This window comes from Loxodonta africana, chromosome 6, assembly GCF_030014295.1.
Source record: "Loxodonta africana isolate mLoxAfr1 chromosome 6, mLoxAfr1.hap2, whole genome shotgun sequence".
Classification (NCBI taxonomy): domain Eukaryota; kingdom Metazoa; phylum Chordata; class Mammalia; order Proboscidea; family Elephantidae; genus Loxodonta; species Loxodonta africana.
Window position 1 is genome coordinate 86,964,917 of NC_087347.1, and position 18,906 is coordinate 86,983,822.

The 18,906-nt window shown below is 39.7% G+C and overlaps 1 protein-coding gene across 8 annotated transcripts in view; it reads left to right on the forward strand.

The window, feature by feature from the left end:
• Positions 1 to 18,906, forward strand: part of RBMS1 (RNA binding motif single stranded interacting protein 1) — a 235,793-nt gene that overhangs the window by 128,105 nt on the left and 88,782 nt on the right. For 6 of the 8 annotated variants that reach the window (XM_064287072.1, XM_064287067.1, XM_064287070.1 and 3 more), the window contains exon 2: positions 6,868 to 7,043. In XM_064287072.1, the coding sequence (XP_064143142.1) occupies positions 6,868 to 7,043 (176 nt within the window). The remainder of the gene's footprint in view (positions 1 to 6,867; positions 7,044 to 18,906) is intronic. The other 2 variants (XM_064287068.1, XM_064287071.1) reach the window with 1 other exon arrangement.

Below are 18,906 nucleotides of genomic sequence, written 5' to 3' on the forward strand. Positions count from 1 at the left end.
AGTCTTAATCCAACAAAAAATATTGAATAATCTTTTACTCAGTTTCACAGTCCTAGAGGATCCAAAGTTTGTTTTCAAACAAGAGACGTTCATGAAGATACGAGAACCAGTTTCATACACTGATTAGCTGTGTGAGTTTGAGCTTTGAGATCCTTCCATCAAATGGGGTTAATTGATATTTGCTGTTAATCCTGCAGTATGGGTAAGTGAGAATCTGTGTGTGAAGAGACACTATTATTCTCCATCAATAGGTGCTGTTCTTTAACATCCAGACCACCTGGAAGAACATCTGCTTTTTGGCTAGTTTCTTAGCTCTCACTTACTCTCTCACTTAACCTTTCACTTCTCAGCCTAGTGGGCTCTCCCAGCTTCCTAGCCCAGCCCTTTCTTCAGCTACTCAGATGGCTAAAAGGAAACAAAATGTCTTAATTGTGGTAAAATCGGCTCATTTGGGTGTTTTCCCCCCTTTGAAAATTTTCCTTAAATTGTTAAACTTCCTTTACATCTTGAAAGCTTATGGAGAGGAGCCGGTATATGGAATGAGTGTAGTATACCAACCCAAACCAAACCCACTGCCATCGAGTTGATTGGGGCTCATAACGACCCTATAGGACAGAGTAGGACTGCCCCATAGTTTCCAAGGCTGTAATCTTTATTGAAGCAGACTGCCACATCTTTCTCCCGAGTTCAAACTGCCAACCTTTGACCTTTAACCTCTGCACTGCTCGGTCTCCTTATGTAGTATACAGTGTCTTTAAATAGTACTTAGCATTTTTTTTTTTAGCTTATGAGACGTTTGCTATCCAGGTGGAAATACTAACATTCCATAGCTGCTCCCTGCTCTCAGGAGTGACTGTAGTGATTTTTTATCTCTGTGTTAAGGAAATAGTTGATGTGTTAAACCTCTCTGCTCTGTGGGATGGTGATGGTGTGTGTGTGTGTTTGGGAGCAGCAGTTGATTGTAACTTTCTTAAACTCTAAGGATGATAGCCTTAACCCCTTAATGGATGAATTATTTTTGCAATTTTTTTGGTGATGTCATGTTTTTTCACTGATGAAATGGATGCTGAATCATTGTGTGTTGGTAGTTTTACTATTATTTGAAAAAATGGGGTGCCAATTGCAAGTAGGCCATACTGGTACCATGTTCCATGAACTACATTGCCAATGCAGTATATATTGGTCCCATGGCCCAGGAAGTGGATCACACCTCCTGGCTACCCTTGAGCCATAAACTATCTTTCTCAACTTTCCAAAAACACACAGGAAATACTAAATAAACATTGCACTTGCTGCACATAAAATTGTTAGCAGTTTGCCATGTTCCATGAAGCACATCAGACAGTACCATTAAAGGGTTAAAGAAGGCTTGATGGAAATTAAAAGGCAGATCCTAAGTTTCTTTTCCCTTCTTGAAGAAGATGCCAAAAGTGTTGTTATTAGTTGCAGTTGGGTCACCTCCAACTCATGGCAGCCTTATGTATGACAGAATGAAATACCGTCTGGTCCTTTGCCATCTTCATGATCATTAGTTTGTTTGAGTCCATTGTGGTCGCTCTTGTGTCAGTCCATCTCAGTGAGGGTTTCCCTCATTTTCACTGACCCGCCTGCCTTACCAACTATAATGTCCTTATTTGGTGATTGGTCTTTCCTGATGATGTGTCCAAAGGAAGCTAAAAGTAAGAGGTAAAAGGGGAGGACGGCTTCAGCAATAAAAGATTGGTCAGAACACTATTCTTTTAGGTTATATTAGTAATAGGAAGGAAGTGAGGGAGTAGAATTTATGACAGGTCTTCTATTTTTAATTGTTGTTGCTGAATAGAAATTTACAATGTCTACAACTACTGATATGTTTTAGTTCACATGTGGTTAATTTTGCTTCTTTTGTAAAGGACCTTTAGACTTCCATTTATGTAAAAAGGACTACGTGGTGTGTGTGGGGGTGGAGGATGATGGGATGGAGAGGCAAGCAGAATTATCGTGTGTGTGATTCAGATGCACCCATTGTTTATCCTGTGTCTTAGCGAGGGAGGCCCAGGGGGCCTTTGAGGTGTGATAGAGGCGGTGGTGCTGCCCACAGATCAAGTCCTCCCTGAGAGCTGTGGAGCACTCTTCCTGCTGGTGCTCACACCTACTCTTGCAGGGAATGCAGAGAGGGTCTGTTAATACAACCAACCAGTTATTCACCACTGATTTTTTTCTATCAACTTTGGTATGCAAATTAAACCCAGATAAATGTTGCTGAGAAAATCAGATTAGCTCGTTTGACTTCCCCTGGGATAGACAAGAATGTAGCTTGCTGACCTGCCTAAAACAGTGAAATTAGGCCAAAGAAGGCTAAGGTAGACTACTAGGTTGTTGTGAGATGGGTCTCAGCTCATCACATTCCCTAATTAGATTGAATGTGTGTGAAATAGCTAGGAACATTAGTTGTTCAGTGGTAGAATTCTCACCTTCCATACGGGAGACCTGGGTTCGATTCCCATCCGGTGTGCCTCGTGAGCACCCGCTACTGTCAGTGAAGGCTTAATGTGTTGCTGTGATGCTGAACAGGTTTCAGTGGAGCTGTCAGACTAAGGCAGCCAGAACAAAGGCCTAGTGAAATCAGTCGATGAAAACCCTATGGATTTCAGTGGTCCAGTCTTTAACACGTCATGGGGCTGGTGCAGGACTGGGCAGCTTTTCATTCGGTTGTGCATACGATAACCACAAAAAGCTATAAGTTTCATCTGTAGGGGGCTTTTTTCAAACTCCAAGGCTACTTAGGAGTTTGAGAGGCAAAAATGCAAAAGACCAACCAGTGATGAAAATGGAGTTTGGTAAAGTAAAATAAAATGTCCCTTTCTACACCTTCCCTTTTTTTTCAAGTTTACTGTTTGTTCTGTGAGTCGGAATTGACAGCAGTTGGTTTGTTTTTTTTTTGGTTTTGGTTTGTTCTCATAGTCTAGCTACAAATTGTAATTTGCTCTGAATTTATCAGAGTTCTGAAGTTGTAGTTGAAGACCTGTCATTATTTGCATTTCAGTGTAAGAGTGAGGGTTTAATTCTTTCTTGTTTTAAGTTGTGCCTTCCTAAAATGCTGACTAATTTTCAGCCATAATGTGCTGTACCTTTCAAAAGTTATTTGCAGAATTCTTTCTTTAATGAAAAGATTTATACAGTAGAATTTTAAAAACCAGCCCTTATTTTGAAAGCTTAACCTGTTTAAAAACAAAAACAAAAACCAAGTCAACTGTTTGCTAATTAAATTAAAGGCACCTTTGACTTTCTTAAAACATAGCTGCCAATGGTATCAAGTATCACATTGCAGAGAAGCTTAAATTTGGTAATTAGGCTGCAAGAAAGATAGGAAAAAAAAAAAATTTCAGATAGGCTGTTTAGGACATATATGGTGTTTTCAGGTGCCGTTTAGAGTACTGGTGAGGGACCTAGCTATGTTGTCCAGCAGGCCTGGGTTCAAATTCCAGTCCTACCACCACTGGGTGACATTGGCTCACTTTACCTCTCTTAAGACTCCATATATTCTGGTGAAACAATGTATTTCAAATAGACATGCAGGTTACCCCAATCTGGATATACTTGTACATGGTCAAGTTGCATATATATATTAAGGTACCCAAGATGAGACAGAGCCTTGGTTGCACAGTGGTTAAGAGCTTGGCTGCTAAGCAAAAGGTTGCAATTTGAATCCACCAACAGCTCTTTGGAAACCCTATGGGGCAGTTCTGCCCTGTCCTATGGGATCACTATGAGTCCGAATCAACTCAATGGCAACGTTTTTTTTTTACTTTACAGAAGGAGAAAATATCACTATAATAAATACGGAAGCCTGTCAAACATATTAAATCAGCTATGTAAATTCTGATATGTAAGTCATGATTCTCTTTCTTCTGCCAAAAATAAACACATAAAATAAAAACCTAACACTTTCATGTCCAGATAATCTCCAGATAAATAATAACCCCCAAATATTCCTTTTAATCACACAAACCCATGCCCTGTACACTCCTTTCTGCCCTAGACAAGAGCAGAAGTTAGAGCTGATCCAGAATTGGAACGTAGTCCAAATGTTTGATGGTTCCTTTGCTTCTGTCTTCTTTTTCTAGTGCTGCTATAACAGAAATACCACAGGTACATGGCTTTAACAAACAGAAATTCTCTCATAGTTTAAAACAAAACAAACCCGTTGCGATCCAGTCTGTTCCAACTCATAGCATCCGTACAGGGCAGAGTAAGAACTGCCTCAAAAGCCTCCAAGGAGCGGCTGATGGACTCAAATCACCAACCTTTTGGTTAGCAGCTGAGCTCTTAACCGCTATGCCACCAGGGCTCCTTTCAGTAGTTCAGGAGGCTAGATGTCCAAATTCAGGGTGCCAGCTCCAGGGGAAGGCTTTCTGTCTCTGGTGGCTCAGGGGGAAGGCCCTTGTCATCAATCTTTCCCTGGTGTAGGAGCTTCTCAGTGCAGGGATTCCGTTTCTTCCGTGATAGTTCTAATTCCACAGTATCCCAACTCAGTGGGATCCAAAGGACGTGATCTGCCCCTGGCTCTTCTTTCTTGGTGGTAAGAGGTCCCTCTCCTCTCTGCTCACTTCTCTCTTTTATGTCTCTGAAGAGATGGACTCAAGATACAACCTAACCCCTGTAGATTGTGTCCTGCCTCATTAACATATCTGCCTCTAATCCTGCCTCATTAACAACATAGATTAGGATTTACAACACATAGGAAAATTGCATCAGATCACAAAATGGAGGACAACCACATAGTACTGGGGATCATGGCCTAGCCAAGTTGATGCACATTTTGGGGGACACAAGTCAATCCATAATAGCCTTCTATTGGTGTAATCCCACTGAGAGGTATGGTTGTGAGGGTGGAGATGGACCTGATCCACAGCATCTTTCTGACTTTTCCAAGTCTTTCCTAAGGTGACCATGTTTCATCCTCCAACAGCTATACCAAACACTTTGAGTCCTTCTATTAGGGACAATTTCTCAGCCATTAATCATAGATGACTTATGAAAAAATTCAGTCTTACTCTGACTACGGCTATGAGTTCTCTGTAAATCAGCGACCTGGGACAGGAGGCAAATGTGTGTCCTGCTTTCCATCACCTCTGTTCTTAACTGGGTAAGGACTGGGTGATTCCGGTAGCAACCAGCAGTTGTATTGAGTGAATTCGGAGAAGGAACACAGGCCCTGGTGCAGCATGGCTAGGGGCCTGAGGCATCACCTGTGCCAGAGAAGAGACAAGGCCTAGATCTAGAAAACAGAATCTTTAGCCCTTGAGAAAATCCATAGATCTGGTGGAAAGGTTATCAGTACAACTGCTCATTAAGGACATACATATATCGAATAGATTAAGGTAGGATGTGATCTCCGGCACTTTTAATTTTTAAATTAAGCAGTACTGATGTTCCCAGTTTAAATTCAGCCTTCAGTAAATGGCATTTTATGCAGTAACTATTATAAACCCTCTTGCTGCTCTTCCTCTAAAAGTAGAATCTTTCTAGATAAAGTGGACTTGGATGAAATCTTCACAAGAATGCTAGGTTGTAGGAAGAAAAAACTGGATAGTATAGGGCCAGAAGAAATAGGTACATGTGTAGATTAATGAGGATCCCACTGAGTTGGGATACTGTGGAATTAGGATGAACATGGAAGAAACTGGGTAGAGCCGGGAATCTCTAATGGATAGTTGAGGTTGCTGACAAAGTAAATGAGGTTACATTTATTGCAAGGGTCTTATTTATTGTAAGATACCTAGTTCTGCCTTACACATGCCTGATTTTCTTGTTTGTGGTAATACAGATCAAGCTATAAGATTTGAAATTTTTGTTGGACATCTAGTGACGGTGTTTTCAAAGTATCACTCAATAGTCCTTGGGTTAGTGTGTTTATTATTTAGTTGTTCTGCAGTGAAAATTTTCTGTACTGCTGTGCAATTTTTGAGTATTTTTGCTGTGAGGACCCTTGGGGTTGTGCTCACTTCCATCTCAAGCTAAGCCATTTAACTTCTTCCAAAGTCATGTGTGTGGCATAGGGTCAGAGAGCTGTGGTTTCTTTGGACTGGTTAACAGAGAATTCTCCGGCGTGAGTACAATTTCAGACATTCTTCCTGGGTGGCTACTGGCTGTAAAACCACACTGGGCCCCCAGTTACATGGTTTACAAAAGTTGTGTTGCTTGCTGTTAGGCCCGGGACAGTTTCCAACTGCTCCACTATTCTCACAGGGGTTAAATTTCACAAGGTTAGCCAAAGCAAAAGGCCTCATGCCTAGGAATCTTCTCCAGATGTCTCAATGGAGCCATGTGCCTGTCATAGAACTACGTGAAGTTTTCCTTATTGGAGGGCTTTGGTTGAACAGGTTTTTTTTACACTTGAAAAATAATCTTTTTTTTTTTTTTTTTTTGGAAGAGTCATCTTAATAAAATTATCAGCAGCTCTCAATCAAAGGTTCTTCGGAATTTGAAAACCTTCTCAAAAGTCTAATGTTGGTGGTTTCTGAATTTATGTGAAAGTGATATTTACACTTAATTTTGTACAGATTAATTTTGAGTCTTAGTAGATGTGTTCCTTAAACTGTGTGAATAAATTAATCTTACATAGATTTAGTCATATTTGAGGTGCATATAGAAAATTTTGTACTGAGTAAAACCCTGTTATTAGTTTCATATGAAAGAAAAAGGCTTCTTTTTGTAGAATGAACCGTTCTTTTTTAAGGTGTACATTAAAGTTTATATATCAAAGTAGTTTGAGATAATCTGTATTGAATCTTGGTAATTTAGCTGTATTTTGGCGATCATATAGTCTTTGAATGATACTAAATATTTAGCATCCTGCTAACACTCCCCATCTTTATTTTTCAGCAGTCTCTAGTCCCAGCCCACCCCATGGCCCCTCCCAGCCCCAGCACCACCAGCAGTAATAACAACAGTAGCAGCAGTAGCAACTCAGGATGGGATCAACTAAGTAAAACGAACCTCTATATCCGAGGACTGCCTCCCAACACCACAGACCAGGACCTGGTGAAGTTGTGTCAGCCGTAAGTAGTAGTTGTTTGTGTTGTTTTTAGCTGCTGTATATTTCTTTGATCATATTATAGAGTTATATAAGTTGTATTGTAAGAGAAGTTTAAAAAACCAGTTGATGTGGAGTGATTATGACTCATGGTGACCTCCTGTGTGTGTCAGAGTAGAACTGTGCTCCATAAGGTTTTCAGTCGCTGATTTTTTAGAAGTAGATCACCACGCCTTTCTTCCAAGGCACCTCTGGATGGACTCAAACTGCCAGTCTTGTGTTTCGCAGCCAAGTGCTTTAGCCGTTTGCACTACCCAGGGACTCCATGAAAATTCTGTTGTTCTTAACGTTAGTTGCTATTGAGAAGTCTAGTACCAGACCATCTGTGAACTCTCAGAATTGCAACAATGAAAGCATTTCCAAGTATTTTCCTTGGATACTTAGTATTAGCATTAGCAGAATACTTATATAACAAAATACATTAGAGCATTCTCTCAATAGAATTTAACTTTATTGGCATATGAGAAGTAAAATAAGAATTTTTAAAGACTTAGAGCTAAATCTTTTTCAGGAGTGGTAGCTCCTCAGGGGTCAAGTTTACCTCATAAGAGAAATTTTAGCTGTCATTATTTGTCAGAAAGGTAGTTACCATCTAACCTTATCCTTTATGTGTGTAGAACTCTTAATCCCAGCTGGGACTATGTTAGTCTGTCTTCAGTAGCACCTGTAGTTTTGTGCCCCAGCTTGTTTACCCTCTTGCATTTGGTAAGTTGCAGCCTTTCTGAGTCTTGTGAATAAATGTGTGCGTGCACATAAAGTTCTAAAATAAATTCATATTACATGCTAATGTCAATGAATAGAATATAAATATGCTACTTCGCTACATTTACGTTAGCTCACTAAGTAAGAAAGCACTGGTTTAAAGAGCCAGAAGTACTGTACAGTGCAATGATGTTTGTGTAAAGATTGAAAGCATTTACTCACGTTGAGTTATAAAAGCTTACAAATATAACCCCACCTTTTTGACTTATCCTGTGACAGTAATAGCCCTTTAAAAAAGGAATTTTACAGCTTCTTACATATCCTTATGTACATAAGGAATGTTTCTTATTCCCTGAAAGATATTCCCATGGCAGAGGGAACACCTCATCAATAGCATCTCATTTCTGTCATCCCAGATAAAATCTGGATTTATTACTTCCTACTTATTTTTTTAAAGAATAAAACACATTTCAGAACTGGGGCAGTATTTGCAAACTGGAACTAAAAATAACATCTGGCCTTCCAGAAGGAGTTGGTGGTTATTTTGTTTGTTGCTTTGTTTATAGAGAGAAGGGGTCGGGTAATACATGGTTCTTTACCATCGGGAGAGCTTTCCAAAAGCCACTGCTGTAAGCACTCTGCCTGAGCCTTTCCCATGCTTTCCTTTTTTGTTAGCCTTTTTAGACTTGGGCTTTAGGCCTTGGCTTCTAGGGTAGAGAAATAATGCCCTGTCCTAGGGACTCCTTTGAAAACGAGTCCTGCTCTTGGGGTTTGTCATGCCTCGCCCAGGGCAGAAGGAACTGCGCCAAGTGTGCCCTGCCCTATTGCAGCTGTTTGGAGACCACAAATAGGCCTTTTGCTATCTTGTCTGCTGCTAGCCTTTCACTGGCGTCTTCTTACGCTTTATGCAGCATAATTACAGGTAGATAGAGCGCCATAAAGTCTAAGGAGCTAAAAACACAATTACAAAACAAAAGAATGAAGCTGACCCTCAAATTCTTGAGGTGTAAGAGAAGGAGGAGGATTTCAAAAGACAAATTGTTCCTCAGCTAGTTCTGGATTATGTAAGGTGAGTTTTCACATCAAGGAGACAGAGTGAGAAACCATAAAATAATAGGGTAGCACCATGTTTCATATACAGTAGATGTATACTTGAAAAATCAAGTCAGTAATTTTTTTATTGAATCAAATCATATTCCAAGTGCAACAGAAGCACATATTATCATTTTTCCTAGGAAGTTGGTTTTTTTGTTGGTCTGCTTGATGTATGTGGATTTTCTTAACATGTGTAAACATCATTGTATTTGCTGTTATCGATAGCAGCAATAGCTGTTGCCACTGTCACCCCCCTGTCATTTGCAAAGAAAGGCTCTTGCAAAATTCCAGGTTTGATACTTAACTCCAATGATAGTTTTCTTGATATGTATCATACAGAGGGTATCATACAGAGGCAAGACATAACAGTAATAGAGGACTTTATCTTGGGTATCTGCTAGATTCTTCATTCTGTTCAACCCCAAGCATCTAATAAATACCAGATTTGACTTGCTGACAGTTTTTGTCTTAGCATATAGGGAGAGCAAAAAAAGAGCATTACTGTTCTGGACCTAATTGTCTCCAATAAGAAATAACTAGTTGGTGAAATGGAAATGACAAGAACCTAATGGGAAGGTGACTCATCCTAGAGTTTGAAAAACCCAGTGGACATAGTTAAGAGATTTTAGAAAAGTAGGTTATCGGGAATTTCTCATAACTAAAGAAAAGGTTTAGAAATAAAAATTTAATTACTGATGAGGATGCTTTGGGAGGACAGCAACGATTGGAACTAATAATTTGGCTCTCTATGGGGCTTGGATATTTTAGAGGGTTATATAACAAAAAGATGGGACACGATACTGAAGAATGTTTATAATAGGGGCCAATTCTACACAAATGGTACCCGAAGGCAGGAGTGACATGAAGATTGTAAAAAGCAGAGAGAAAAACAAAGCACTTTTTAAAAGCTCTTTGGAGTAGGATACACAGATGCTATAGTGTTAGAAGAAATGATAGGAGAAGCAGATGCTGTATTATTAAAAGAGATGACAATGAAATACCAGCCCGACCCTAAGTCAAAGAGAGACTCATGACACTGGAAAAGGTAGACCAAATGTGGTTAAGAGGAAGGGGGCACGAACTGTAGGGCCCCATACCGGAGGGCAACCAGTTGAGGTTACCGAAAGATCAGACAGCGACAGTAACAGTGGTAATGGTAAGGTGATGTGTATTGAAGGTAGATAAATTTTCTAGGATAGTTTAATGAAAGAAGCTAACCAGCGCTAGTTAATTTTATAAATTGTTAACTGTGTGGGAAGTCATCTTGAAACCTCATGACTACTCCAGGCCGCTGCGACTTTGCTCCGTTCTACAAGGTTATCTACTCAAGAATGCATCAATACAGTTAATGAGTACACTGAGGAGCTGGAATAATCTGGGTAAACAAAAGAATTCATCTGTTACCCCTTGGCCCTCAGGCATTCTTAATTCTCTCTCTTCTCTGAAATCATCTCAAACAGATAATTGACTTGACTGTGCTACCACCTTTACTTTTCTCATTCAGACTTCTTGGGTGAGTTCTCTGGACAAATGAGTTTAAGGCTCTTACTGCTTCCATTTTCTTGCCACCATAACCTTTTGTATTTTGCCTTCAGGTTCTCAACTGAAACCGTACTGGCATCTTCCATCTCTCTCAGGTTCTGTAACCTTTTTCCACTGTTGTCTACCTCCTCAATTCTTTGCCCTTTTGGTTTTGCTTTTCTTGGCTCAATCCACTATAGCTCCATTCTGTCATAGGGTTATTCTGTACTGTTTCCAGTTTTCTACCAAATTTTCCACTTGTATGTTTTATTAGCACCTCAAATTCAACATTATCTCCTCCCTCTCCAAACTGTCGCTTTTCCACGTTTACTCTCCTAAACTTGAAGTTTCCGAGCAATCTTTGACTATTCCTTCCGTCTTTTTTTGCTCTTCCCCTAGTCAGCAAGTCTTGTAGATTCTTCTTTGGTACTTCCTCTTCTCATTGCCAGAAGAATTGGATGGTCTTTCCTCTCCCCCTAAAATGAGACAAGTGAGAACTGTTTGCTCATGCTGTTACCGCCCCTCAGGTGCCTCCCCATCGCTTAGATTCTTCAAGTCCAAGTTCCTCCTGTCTCCTTAAGGCCTGGACCACATTAATAACTCTCTTCCTCATTTCATTGTATATATTGCCACCTCACAGTTAGCATCCTGTGTCCATATAGTTCTGCTCTTTAAGAGCCTACTATTTTAGCAGCATGTCCACTGCAGCGTATAATGCTGATGGTGTCTCATAGTCACAGATTTCTCAACTAGATTATAAAATCATTGCGGTCAAGGTTGCCGGCCTTTGGTACCCCAGAATATCTGCCATAATGCTGGGCAAGTACCTAATTCTCAGTCAGTGGTCTGTAAATTAGGTCAGAAAACTAAATCCAAACTCTTTGCCATTGAGTCCATTCCGACTCATAGCGACCCTATAGGACAGAGTAGAACTGCCCCATAGGGCTTCCAAGGAGCAGTAGTGGATTCCAACCGCCGACCTTTTGGTTAGCAGCCAAGCTCTTAACCACTGTGCCACCCAGGCTTCAAATTAGGTCAGATGATGCCTGTATCATAGGGTTATGGTCAGGATTAAATCAAGTAATACTTATTAAATAAAGAATGAGGTCCACTGCCTGGAACACGATTGTCACTGAACAGTTAGTTCGCCTGTTCCTTTAATCCTCAGACTCCCAATTACTAGAATAAGTTTAAATCATATCAACCATACATTTAAAAATAAGAAGAAAAGCATCAGATTCTGAACTTGATAGTTGGGAAAGCCAAGAAAATGGGTTATGTTAACATAACCTCCAACCTTCCCTCCCTTGAGGCATTTTTTTCTTGATACTTGCAGAAGACTAGTTTCAGCCTCATTGGCTCGCCTCTGATTTATTCTGCCATAATAAGTACTGACCAGACCAGACCCAATGCCGTAGGGTTGATTCCGACTCATAGCCGAATTCAAACTGCTGACCTTGTGGTTAGCAGCTATAGCTGTTAACCTCTACACCACCAGGGTTTCCATAATAACTACTACTGCATGTAAAATCTTCCATTGTGTCCAAACTTTTTTTTTTTTTTTTAAAGATTTAAAAGCAGCATTTGCATGTAAGTTTTTGGTCCGTACTTCTTCCTCCCTTACAGTGGGAGCAATTGTGAACATCTTGGTCAGCCAAAGCTTAGGTAGCTTAGAGGTTACCATGCATGGTACTGACATCATATGGAAAGGCCCCGATAACTTAGATGTGTCAACAACTTATTTTAAAGGAAAGAACAGTCTATTGATATTAAAACAAAGAGAGGCATTTCTACCCTTCCTGGTTCTCCATCTTTTCTCTCATTTATCTCATTCCCAAACAATTCTTGGTCAACTGACTTTTTTCCTTTCATTCTATAGATTTCTAAATGGTTGTTAAAAACTTACAATTTTAATATGAATGTGAATTTATGTTTACAATATTATAACCTCTTACTAATTAAAAGGAAATATTTTTGCAGTATGATCTATTTTCCTGGCTATAATAGCCAATACATTTTCATTTTATGTTCCTTTGTTTCTTGTGTTCTGCAAGTTTTTTTGTTTGTTTTTTATTCTTTTGAATATGATACAAATCTTAAAAAGTTGGAACAGAAAAGCAAGACAGGTCAACAGAGGTAGACATAAACAACGATAATTTAAGACAGAATAAGGTAAATGTTATAATCAGTGCTGTGTTCTGTGAGAAGTCAGAGGAAGGCATTGTTAACCTTGATGTGTGGGGATCAGCATAGGTTTTAGAGAGGAGATGTCATCTTAACCTTAAAGGACAAGGAAGATTTCATCAGGAGTGGAATAGTGTCCCCCAGGCCTCAGGAAGAGCCCAAGAAGTGTGAGAGAGGACACATCTTGGCACATAGCTGCCACTGGGCAATTGTTAAGTTAGCCAGAGCTCCTGGTGTCCAGAGCGGAGAGTGTGGGCATAGAGGAAAATGGGGTGGAAATGCAGGTTGGGGGGTAGATTGTTAGCACTTAGAATAATAAGCTGAAGTTTAGAGTTTATTCTTTAGTTAACAGGGCAATAGTTAGCCTTTGGGTGGAAGAGTAACATAATTCAGTCTTTTTTTTTTTTTTTTCTCTCAGATGGTAATTATGACAAAAGCAGGAAAGTTGACTTGGAGGAGGAGAGACCTTTATATGTGAGGAAAGATGCGACCCTGACTCAGGGCAGTGATAGGAAATGGGAAGGGAAGAGGGCTCTGGGACTGCAGAGTGGTGTCTTAGAGGTAAGAATATCAGGACTTGGAGCAGGATTGGATTTGGTATAAAAGCAACTACAAAAATGACTAAGATTTAAGCTCTGAATAAAGAGAAAATTTTAGTTGCTAACAGAGAGGGTGAGTTGCACAGGAGATGCACAGATCTCAGGGGTTCCCTCTTAGTCCCTAAATCCAGCCCCTCCTTCTGTTCCCCAGAAGTCACCATGCTTTTTTATGTTGTCCACATCTAAAACCCAGTGACCTAAATGCTTTGCTGAAGCCACTAATTTTTTTTACTGAACACTGATTTTAAAAGGCTATTTTAAGTTGTTCTGATTGCTGTAAAAAATTAGGGCAATTATTCAGGAAAACAAGTACCTTGAAATGGTTTATATTCTTTCTATATACATCTCTATTTCTGTAACTCTAAAATTTCATAAGCAATCTATCTACTGGAAGTTGTTTTTCTTCCGCCATGGAATAAAATGATTGTCTTTTCCATTCCAGTATTTTTAGGGTAATTTTTTCAGGGAAATTTTGAAAGAGAAGTCATTCTAGTAAGGTGGATGTACTTTTTTATGCTTAATTAATCGACTTTTACGCTGTTATGAAGTTATTCGTAACACTTACTCTGAAAGTTCCAGTGGGCCTGCCAGAACCAACATTCTGAAATCTGTAGGTAAATATGATAGTCCTTTGAAATGTTTAGTAACTACATGAAGTGGAAGGGACTTTGAGTTTAAAACAGAACAATGATCCTGTGATGAAGTAGGAAGATCATTCCACCCAAAAGGGACCCCAGCTCTCACTTATAAGTGGAAGTGAGTTTGAAACCAGGTGACCAAAGGTCTTTGAGGTATCCCCAGAGGACCAAGTCCAAGAAGTCTGAACAAATGCTCGAGGTCCCTGGGCGGTACAAATGGGTAAGCACTCGACTCCTAAATGGAAATCAAAGTAGATTTGAGCATTTAGGAGCAATTGTGTGTTTAACTGAATCTTCTTCCCCATTGCATTTATTTTAGAAAAGAAAAAAATAACATACGCTGTGTATACATTCTGAGTAGGAATATTCAGATAGCTAAGCTAAACAGTCATGAAAGACACAGACCAAGATTTTGTTGCCTATATTCTAGAGTGAGGCGCCTGGGTCTTACAAACCCAAAGCTGTTGATGGGGAATTAAGTTAGACGCTAATATAAGGACGTGGTCTCTCTTTAAGCTGTAATTTACCCTTCAAGTGTTGTCTTCCAGACAAGTTCAAGAAGTGTTTTGTTGGTGGTGGTGGTAATAATAGTAGCTGTGGTGTACTTAATTAACAGGCACCAGCAATGAAAGACCTGTAGTTTTTTTTTTCCTTCAGTATCCAGTACGTCTCAAATAATTTGAGATTTAAGCATTGTGTTTCAAATCCAAAGCCAGTTGACTTTTTTTTAGGTTTTTTTCAATTATATTTTACAATGATACTGGAAACTATGTATCTAGTAAATTTTCATTTCTTAGATTTGAAACATGGTTTTTTAATAGACTTAACTGACTGGCACTTTAAAAAAAATTTTAACTTCCATGAAGTGAGTTGATCAGTTGTCAACATAACTGTTGATCACATAAAATGTGTGATATTTTTGTTTCCATTAATTTTACTTAGCTTCTTGCCCATTTACAGAAATACTTGTTTTATAAATAATAGGATTCCTTTTTTTTTCTTGTTCATTAAATAGGATTCCTTTTGAGTTCCAAATATTTCTGTTTTGTAAAGCAGCTATTTTTTACCTTCTCAAGTCCTTCATTGATAGGTCTAGAAGTTTGTCAATACAGAAAATACTAATTGCAGTATTTCCTGGAACTCGGCTTGCTCTATTTTTGCTAGCAGAGACAGCCAAGTTATAACTGTTACATAAATAACACAATGAGGGCTTAAATCAAGGGACTTGAGCATTTTGCTGGAAAGTGTGATCTATGATGTGAAGTTTTCAGACTGTCTCTTTTTTTTTTTAAAAAAAGGCATGCCAATCTACTGAGTCAAAATGTTGAATCACTCATTTTAATTTAACTCTTCCATCATGACAATATTCCTGTGAGGTTCCACGTAGTCAAATAGTTTAACACATGATGGATTGGAGACTGAGCAAGATACATCATCTTCATGATATTTATATGTATGTATGTATGTGTGTGTGTGTTTTTAATGGACATCAAAACAGATTTGACAGTTAGGAGCAATAGTGCATTTAACTGAATCTTCTTCCCCAGTTCATCTCCTGGATAAGTCATATAGAATCATTTTCTTGTTCATGTTAGCTGCTTCATTTCCTTTCTTGGTATGGAAGAATTCTGGCACTTTGGGAAGTACTTTATATACAGTGTACATCTTTGACATGCCAAGGTATAGTCTGAAGACTTTTGGAAATTCCAAAGTTTCACAAAAATAGTTTTAGCATCAAAAATTCCCCCATGAAATACCTGCCTTCCAATAGAGAACCATCTCTTTCTTATACCTCTTTTTCTTTTCTGTTCTGTTTTATCTTTATAGCTGTCAATTGGGTTTTTTCTTGGAGAGGGGTGAGCAGTCTCAACAAATTAACGTAATATTTAATTCCTTCTCCAGAATTGTTGCATATACAGTCAGGGGTGAACCATATTGAAATATAGACTCTGAGTGTCAGGCTGTACTTCTTCACTGGCTGTCTGACTCACCCCTCTCTCTCTAAGGGTGCCCACAATTCAAATATGTGCTTCAACAAAATTAAAAATAACTACAGGCCAAAGACTCTTGCTTGTTGTTCATGAGTAGTTGAAACCTCCAATGTTAGATTTATTATTGCCAGGTACCCACTGTATGCATGTGTTTGACTCTGCAGATGTTTTGGCAAAAAATCTCAGTTGTGTCCATTTTCTGATTTCTTCTGGATTTTTAGAAACTTAGCCAGTCCTCCTTATTCTCAACTGGCTTTTTCTTTATGTTTTTTTGTTGTTGTTGTTGTTAACGGCTAGGCCTGCTGAAAGCCCCCGGGTGAAGCAAATGGTTAAGCATGGAACGACTAGCCAAATGGTTGGCAGTTCAAACCCATCCAGAGGCACTTCGGCAGGCAGTCCTGGCGATCTGCTTGTGACAGGCCAGAGCCTGGAATACCCTATGGAGCAGTTCTGCTCTGCACCTGTGGGTCGCCGCCGTGAGTCGGAATCAGTTCCGTGGCAACTAACAACAGTAACGACAGGCATGCTGGAGAGCTGTTCTCCCCCTCGGTGCCCAAATACTGCAGAAGTTGCTGGCAAGCCGGCTTTGACATTAGCCTTAGCAGAAGTTAATTGGGAAGCCAGCACTGAAAATAATGACCCTAAGCACAAGAATTTCTTTTTTTTTTTTAATCTTTGTCTCCTTCTCCGTGAGTGCTGATGGAATTTATATCCATCCAGTGTTCATTTTATATGGCAGCAGCTTGGGGGTTTTTAACTGTTATATGAAGAGGAGATGGTGCCATCAGGAATAAAAGCCTCTAAAATCTTTATTTGGCCTTTGGTTTTATTTAGAATTTCTTTATTGGACTACCATGGAAGTTAGGAATATTTTCTGTCTTCATTTCATAATACATGTTTGTGGGGCGGGGGGGAACTTGTGTAAATGTGTTAAGTGCCTAAATAATAATGCTAGCAGCTAACATTTGTCAGTTGCTTACTGTGTACCAGTTACTGTGCCAAGTGCTTAATTTTTAGAACAACTTTATGAGCAGTATTATTATCCCCATTTTAAAGTTGAAGTGGAGAGAGGTTACTTTTTCTTATTGCTCGAGATCATACAGCTGATGGCGGGGGAGCCGGAACTTGAGTTCTGACTTCAGAGTCCATGTTCTGACCACTGTGCTTTACAACCTCACCAAATATACCATGTGTGCCAGGTCTTCTTCATCTCCCCTCATCAATGTCTGTGTTCCTCGTGTACTCCAGGCTACAGAAAGACCCGTTTCTCCAGGATGCTTAAAGAGATATTTTGCTATGATATATGGAACAAGATTTTGTTAGAAAAATGAGCTCTTCATAAGTCCTCTTGAATATCCAAACAGAATCAGAAGCTCAGGGCAGAGGTAGAAGGATACAGGAGTAACCTGTTTTTCCTAGCATCTGACAGAGTAATCCCTTTTAATGTAGCTAATGATATGAACCTCAGTTCCTGGGTAGCTGTCTAATGTGCAACTCTACAAGATTACACAGCACAGAAAAGATGCCTAGTTTGTAATTTGCTTGATGTCTGATATACAAAAAGAAAGTTTCTCTTAAGGATCATTGTCTAGCGCATCCCAACAGCACTGCTTTAGAAAGTAATGGGCACATAACCAAAAACCAAACGAGTTGCTGTCAAGTTGCCTCCAAATCTTGGTGATCCATGTGTGTCAGAGAACTGTGCTCCGTAAGGTTTTTCAGTGCCTGATGTTTGAGAAGTAGATTGCCAGACCTTTTTTTCCAAGGAGCTCTTTGTGGACTTGGAACCTTACGGTTAGCAGCCTAGCGTGTTAACCGTTTCCACCACTCAGGGACTCCAATGGGTGTGTAAAACCAAACCAAACCCAGTGCTGTCAAGTTGATTCCAACTCATAACAGCCCTATAGGGCAGAGCAGAACTGCCTCACAGAGTTTCCAAGAAGCGGCTGGTGGATTCAGACTGCCAACATTTTGGTTAGTGCCATGCTCTTAACCACTCTGCCACCAGGGCACCAATGGGCATATGTTGTCGTTGTTAGGTGCCCTCAAGTCGATTCTGACTCACAGCAACCCTGTGTACAGCAGAACGAAACACTGCCGAGTCCTGTACCATCCTCACAATCGTTGTTATGTTTGAGCCCATTGTTGCAGCTACTGTGTCAATCTATCTTATTGAGGGTCGTCCTAATTTTCGCTGGCCTTCTGCTTTACCAAGCATGATGTCCTTCTCCAGGGACTGATCCCTCCTGATAAAATGTCTACAGTATCTGAGACATAGTCTAGTCTCGCCATCCTCGCTTCCAAGGAGCACTCTGGTTGAACTTCTTCCAAGACAGATTTGTTTGTTCTTTTGGCAGTCCACGATATATTCTTCGCCAGCACCACAATTCAAAGGTGTCAGTTGTTCTTCGGTCTTGATTATTCGTTGTCCAGCTTTCACATGCACATGAGGCAATTGAAAACACCATGGCTTGGGTCAGGTACACCTTAGTGTTCAAGGAGACATCTTTGCTTTTCAACGCTTTAAAGAGGTCTTTTGCATCAGATTTGTCCAATGTAATGTGTCTTGATTTCTTGACTGCTGCTTACATGGGTGTTGATTGTGGATCCAAGAAAAATGAAATCCTTGACAACTTCCATCTTTTCTTCATTTATCATGATGTTGCTTACTGGTCCAGTTGTGAGGACTTTTGTTTTCTTTACATCAAGGTGTAATCTGTACTGAAGGGTATGGTCTTTGATCTTCATTAGCGTTTCAAGTCCTTTTCACTTTCAGCAAGCAAGGTTGTGTCATCTCCATAATGCAGGTTGTTAATGGGTCTTCCTCCAATTCTGATGCCCTGTTTCTCTTCATATAGTCCAGCTTCTTGGATTATTTGCTCAACATATAGATTGAATAGGCATATAGTAGCATTGTAATTTTGCTCTGATTATTAACCTAGTAAACACTGCACAGGACTGAGTAGTGTTTTGTTTTGTTGTACACAGGGTCACTATGAGTTGGAGCCAAGTCAGTGGCACCTAACAACAACATGATTGTAAATCTGATTAAAACGTAAGAGTAAGCCACTCTGGGGGAGAAATTAAACAAGTAGAAG